Below are 6567 nucleotides of genomic sequence, written 5' to 3'. Positions count from 1 at the left end.
GTAGCTCTCTTTTCTATTTTTCCACTTTCATTTCCCCCCCCCTGTTGGGGTTTCTTGGTGTAACTTCTGGCCGATGCTCACAGTGTGAGTAATACAAGGTAACACAGTCGTCAAGCTCTCATCGCGGCTCACCGAGAATTTAAACCTACAGAGAAATGACCTTATTAACTGTCTGCCAACCAAGTAATTGCAGTTATCATACATTTCTTGTTTTTTAGGATAAAAATAAAACAATACATAGAAATTAGGATAAAAGATGACTTTAAATTTCCACCAGCTCTGCGGTTGCTAACGTATAGCTGAAGTCAGTCTCTGAACTACCTATAGACGAAAAAAGAACCAGATTACAGTATCATTAAAACTAATTCAGATGTAATATATCCTAATGAGTCAGGATGACTTGATTTGCCATACAGGCACAGGAGGAAAAGGTGATAATGACTGGTCCCTGTGGAGAAATCTATTTATTACTGCATTAAGTAGCAACAGGAGCCTGTAAAGACATACATATATTCACCTAGTCAAGTAGGGGATGTTTTAATGTAATGTAATCACCAACTCAGACACACAGATACATTAGGATTAGGATTGTTAAAGACATGTATGTGTGTATAGTCCAGTCCTGCACACAAGCCAAAGTGGATTGGAAACCTCCAAGCTGTGATGTCAAATTTTCTTTCCCACTTCATATTAAATGGATTCTGCATGGGGAGGACAGAGAGGAGTGAAGTTTTAGAAGTTGCAGTGGACAACCTGGATGTGACATCACGAGTTCTGCCTCAATAGGAGTCCACCTCATATGGCCTGTAGTGAAACTGCAATAATATGTTAATATGTTCTTAAAAATATGCAGCTTCACCACTCATTGAAACGTCCTTTTAGCTGAAGTCTGTCTTTACCCACTTCTTCTTCTTCTTCTTCTTCTTCTACCCCCCCCTTACTGGAAGTTAAAGGGCCAGTGGAGGCTGATTAGAATGCAGAGGAGGAAGGCTCTGCTGCAAATTGAAAACATATTGATTCTCCTCATGCTTCCAGGGAGAGGGGGCGAGAGACAGAGGGAGAGAAGGAGGAAGACAGAAGCAAAGAAAGAAGAAGAAAAGAGGGAAAAAAAAGAAAAAATCTCACGAAGAAACAAGAAAGGGCAATACACATCTAGGACTTGTATGTCTTTGTCACACTCACACACACATAAACACACATATGCAATATTTTATATACTAAAATAACATCCCCATGGGTTAAAGGCTCTATTGTCACTGTGGCAACAGGGTCAGGGCAAGCGTTTGTAAGTATTTGCATGTGTGTGTGTGTGTGTGTGTGTGTGTGTGTGTGTGGACATCTTCTCCATGTGAGCGCACGCTGTCATGTCCAGCTGTGGGGGAGAGAGTCCGCAGGATGCCAATGAGAGAGGACAGCGCATATCACGTACAGATGTGCTGACTGCACAGTTTCCATGGGAACAAGCCCCCTGCCTCCCCCTCCCCACCCTCACCGCCAACATATCCCTCCTCCTTCCATCGCTCCTCATTGCTCTTGCTAAAGCTTGACAAGCTCCTCTAATGCTTCTTGCTCCGTCTTCATGTGTGTCCGTGCGTTCACAGTGGAGCTCTCACAACATCTACAGCTCAATCTGTCTTGTTCTAAGTACATGTGTCAACACTGTGTGCATGTGTGTGTGTGTGTGGACATTAACATGCTTGTCTCATTCTTTAATCAAGGGTGTGGGTGACGATAGGAGAGTGTGAGGGAGGTGGAGGATATTATCAAACAGAGTGGCTTTATGTCTTGAGCACAGAAATAACATGCTTACACACACACAGACCAAACCTCATTTGTGAGCACAATCACATAGTGCTTGTACCCCGTTGACAAAAGCTGATTGATTGTCTGTGTATGTGTGTTATTACTAAGAGAACTACTCATGAAGAGTACTCTTGTCTCGTCTGCTGTATGGAAGCTGCCATCATATGGCTGTCCACTGCCACTGCATGTTTATGAATTATACTGTGTTGATGCTGCAGTTCTTATACTGCTCAGCCTCATGGGATTTTCAACCATTTTATCTCATAACAGTAAATTAAAGTGAGCCATAAACTTTAAGTCGTATTTGGAATTAACATGCCTGAAATCATTACAGAGCTACACAGCAGCTGTGTACAGTAAATCACTTGTCAGCATAGATGAAAACTGATATCACACTGTACAAATATTGCTGTTTACGTTCAGTAAGGTAAGCAGTTTGTGAGTTTGTGTGTTTATTGTGTTAGTGGATAACATAAATATCACAGGGGAACCCACTCTGGGCTTCTGTTGTCCTACACTTTGCTGCCCTCGAGTCAATGAAATATCCCAGCACCTCAGCTCAAGTGCTGAAAAGATTTATGCTAAAATATCATGCAAAAGAAAAAAAGGCTCTCCAGCAATTAACATGTTTCATCTTTCATGCGTATTTGATTTATATTGTAGGCATGATTGTAAAGAAAGTTCTTTTGCATTTTACATTTATTTTCTGTTACATTTACATATTATTTCGTGCTGTAATGAACATAATTTTACAATTTTAATAAAAAGAATATATATTTATATTTTTTTTAATTTGCTAATAACACGAAGTTGGTTATTTTTGAAGATGCTCATTTACGACAGTTTCACAAACATGCAGCCGTCACAGTTTACGGTAGAGTGTGTCGTTCGGTAGGAAGGGAGGAGAGGCTGTCAGAAGGTAAGTTAGTAAAAACGGTGCTCAGTAGTTTATCCTCAGGTTGCTGTCATTAACCTGCTTATAACAGTGTTAGCGTCGCTTCGTCTTGTTGTGGTGCTTTTTGTTGTTTGTTGTTGGCAAGTGGTTTTGCAAGCGACAAGCAACAGCTAACGTTTTAATACTCACGCAGGCTAGCTGTTAGCTAAACACAGCGCCTGTGCAGCGTACTTACTAAGACACCATACAAGGCAACTGTTTAATATTTCGTCCAAACAACGATATCTTTGTACGGTAGAGCCTAAAAGTGGTCTATTCTGTTAAGCTTTTCTGTTCACTTTTGCTACTTTACTAACAGCAGACAGTAACTTTGTTTGGCCAAAAGACTTTAAACACGCGTAAATAGTAATGTGACCAGAGTAAATCGATTTTGTTAAATATGTATTTGTATTTTATTACTCCGAATTTAACAGATGTCTGAGCTATGGTATTGCAGCAACACGTCTGAATACCACCCCACTAATGCAACATGTGTGTTTTGCTTGCTAACTGACCACTGTGCGTTTGTCCTGCTTAGGCAATGCGCTTTGGACTGCCAAGAGCAGAGACACTGCAAGGCGGATCCTTCAAAGCTTTGATTTTGGTGAGTGTGGTGGATGCTTCTAACAAGCTCCTTTGATTGAACTTTGTAACATGGCTCATGTGTCTTGAGGTCAATGCTTTCTTCAGATGTATTTTAAAGGCATTGTAGCACAGTTCTTTGCTGGGTTTCATTGTCGTCTGTGTTTTCTGATCCCAGACGGTGCTCCTGAGTGCGTTTATGTTTCAGCTCCTGAGGACCGTTGGACTACGGGCATTCTCCATGGCTTCTGAGACCTACACGTCAGGCACACACTCTGCCGCTTTCGTCACATGTCCTAATGACACAGTTGCTAGAGACTTAGCCAGGTTGTTCAACTACCACTGTCTTTCAGGTTTTAGACCATTTCAGTTGTTTTACTGACTTGCTGGTTATTTTGAAATGAGATGCCACCTATGATTGGGACTGTCTTATATACAGTGCTATGCAAAGGTTTGGGCACCCCTTAAAAAATCAGTTTGTCACTTGCTGAGGATCATTGTGCTGCTGAAAAATCCAACCCTGACAGCTTCAACATTGAAACTGACTCTTGAACATTCTCATCAAGAATCTGCTGATATTGAGAGGAATTCATGTGGCCTTCAGCTGTAATAAGGTTTGTAGTACCTTGCATACCTCAGATGACTCTTCTTATGGTGATTCTTATGAAAGGCTTTTTGTGCATTGCCCTTCCAATGAGCTTTTCCTGGTGTAAAGTGCTAGATTGTGAAACGATGAACACCTACACCATCAGCAGCCAGATGTTCTTGTAGTTCTCTGGAGGTGGTCTGTGGCTGCTCTGTGACCATTCTAACCATCCTTTGCCTGTGCCTTTCCTGTGTTTGTTTCAGCCTACCACCTCTTTCCTTCACAGTGACTGCTCCTGTGGCCTTCCATTTCTCCATTACATTTCTGACAGTGGCGATAGACAGTCCAGATAATTTTGTACTTTTCTCTTAATTCATAGTAATGAATAGTCTTAGTTTTTAGGTCAGTGGAGAGTTGTTTAGAGGCCCCCATGTTTCCACTCTCTAAGAAGGTACATAGAACAAGCACGGCCAGCAGTTACCTATGCTTTTTTATAATTTATTCCACCTGAAATGTTTGTGTTTCCATAAGGTATGGCATATTAAAATGAAGTTGCTGCTTCAGAAGCTCGGCAATTGACAATCTAAGGGGTGCCCAAACGTTTGCATAACACTGCTAGACTAATGTTTCAGTTCCACCTTTCAGTCAACATTATTAAGCATTGTTGTCAGCTTATATGGGAACAGGGATTTATGTCTGATTCATTTTCACAGGGGCATTGTGGAAAGGAAGCTAGCTGCTTGTGTCAACATTGTCCCAGCTATTAAATCTATGTAAGTGTTTGCTAAAGAAAAAAAAAGATTATACATGAAGGGTTCATATGCAAAATGATTATTTCTTGCTCCTTCAGATATGAATGGCAGGGAAAGATTGAGGAGGACAATGAGGTGCTTCTGGTGAGTGTTCAGTAAATCCTTTCTGTGTAAAATTAAATTAATTAATTTTCTTATTTCACATATCAGAGGACTGTATTGGCAGCCTTTGTTGTGGTACTGTGGTGATCAAACATTAAAGGTAGGGTAGGAGATTTCATTCTGATGCACTTTTTGTTAAATCAGTGTATCTTCTCTTTACAATCCGATAGCAACCGATTAGTTCAGCAGTTTTGCTTTAAAACGAAGAATATGAATCATCTGTGGAAGCTATAAAACGCTAAAAACATCAGCCAATCCACTGAGACGACCCTGCGCCAACTATTGGCAGGTTGTCACTCTCTTCCTGCTCTGCACGCACCAGAGAGGTACGTGCATGATGGCCGAAGTCGTCTTCAGGTAATGCGCGTCCATGTGATTGGGAGGCATGGCTTCGGGGTGAGCTCAGAGAGAAACTCGCTGAGTTTTCAAAATCTCCTACCCTACCTTTAAACTCCTTACCTCAACCTTTGGTAGGACATCTGACTTCTATAATTTCATTTAGTCACTGTTGAATGAGTCTCAGCTGTGTGTGGATCATTTATATTTAATTAATTAAAATATTATTTTAAAATAGGCAAACTGTGCTGCAGCTAATGGTGGAGCTGCTCTTTGTGTCAATACTTTGACATAAGTGAAGTACAAAAAAGTGATACTCATATTATATTTTATATTCTGTCTTTTGACTGACATGTGCTTTAATATTTAAAGCCCAGAATAATTAAGGAGTCAGACACAAGCGTGTGTTGAATCTTTTTCACTCAGTCTCTCTCTTCTTTCAGATGATTAAAACAAGAAGCTCTAAGGTGCCTGCTCTTGCTGAATACGTCCGGTGAGTTTATTTTTAACCTCACCCCTACCTGTCTCACATAGGAACATCGTGTTAAATACTTGTTCCATTAGCTGCCATGACTCATGCACACTTTAAGCAGTGGTAGTTATATGCCCTGCCTGCTTGTTTGTGCTCTCAGTTGACTTGTAAAACTGTTGTTGTCCTCTCCAGCTCTAACCATCCTTATGAGGTGGCTGAGGTCATCAGCCTGCCTATCGACCAGGGCAACCCGCCCTACCTAAAGTGGATAGGAGACATTGTACCAGAATAAGGACTGATGAACACATGCAACAGGAAACTGGAATAATGTGAAATTTCATTTGTCACACACAAAAAAACAGGCTAGACACACTCTGAACATTACCATCAAAAATGTGTAATTGTGATGTTATTAACAGCATAAAACCGAGGCAAAGTGCCAATTGTGTGATTTTTGTTTTTTGACAAATTAAAAACATATATTTTCTAAAATATTTCCCAGTTTGCTTTGCTGCAGTCAAGATATGTGCTGGCAAAATGACTTATATCGTCCTTTTTGTGTGTATACCTCCAGAGGGCAGCATTGGTCTGTTTGACTCACAGAATATATACAGTGAGGACATCCGTTGAATTTCTTATTACTTTGCTGCCAGTCATATTTAGAAATAAGCTGGGTGATTTTTTTCACAGTCCACTTTACTTTTATTTATTTACCATTATCTGCAAACATCACACATATTTAGCCCACTGTCACTCATCACAATACATTTGACTTCACATATGAACATGGCTGACAGTACAACATCTTAAAGCTGAGACAAAAGCAAACCCATGGCAAGAGAGTGAACTGCCGGTCTGGAGTTTAACATAAAAGTACAACCTTCAAATAAGACAGGTAGAGAAGGTAGAGAAGGCATATAGAAATATAGAGATCACAATA

At 40.4% G+C, this 6567-nt stretch overlaps 1 protein-coding gene across 2 annotated transcripts; it reads left to right on the top strand.

Annotated features, from left to right (window-relative positions):
• The first annotated feature begins 2661 nt into the window (after positions 1 to 2661).
• LOC114434990 (protein CutA homolog) lies at positions 2662 to 6121 on the top strand. 2 transcript variants are annotated; one of them, XM_028404478.1, is made up of 7 exons: positions 2662 to 2722; positions 3276 to 3341; positions 3498 to 3646; positions 4619 to 4678; positions 4756 to 4801; positions 5599 to 5648; positions 5820 to 6121. In XM_028404478.1, the coding sequence occupies exons 2-7, from the start codon at positions 3279 to 3281 to the stop codon at positions 5917 to 5919; spliced, it is 468 nt and encodes a 155-aa protein (XP_028260279.1). In that variant the 5' UTR covers positions 2662 to 2722; positions 3276 to 3278; the 3' UTR covers positions 5920 to 6121. The 2 variants fall into 2 exon arrangements, with proteins under 2 accessions (XP_028260279.1, XP_028260288.1); XM_028404487.1 differs by lacking the exon at positions 3276 to 3341 and having other exon boundaries at positions 2667 to 2722.
• The last annotated feature ends 446 nt before the right edge of the window (positions 6122 to 6567 follow it).

Source organism: Parambassis ranga, chromosome 1 (assembly GCF_900634625.1).
Source record: "Parambassis ranga chromosome 1, fParRan2.1, whole genome shotgun sequence".
Taxonomy (NCBI): Eukaryota; Metazoa; Chordata; class Actinopteri; family Ambassidae; genus Parambassis; species Parambassis ranga.
This window is presented reverse-complemented; position numbering and strand designations above follow the sequence as displayed.

Bases quoted from the DNA above. Each gene is read 5' to 3' on its own strand.
- LOC114434990 (XM_028404478.1), top strand. From the start codon at position 3,279: ATGCGCTTTGGACTGCCAAGAGCAGAGACACTGCAAGGCGGATCCTTC. The intron at 3,342-3,497 runs GTGAGTGTGGTG...TTCTGATCCCAG, and splicing joins CCTTCAAAGCTTTGATTTTG to ACGGTGCTCCTGAGTGCGTT. The intron at 3,647-4,618 runs GTTGTTCAACTA...TCATTTTCACAG, and splicing joins GTTGCTAGAGACTTAGCCAG to GGGCATTGTGGAAAGGAAGC.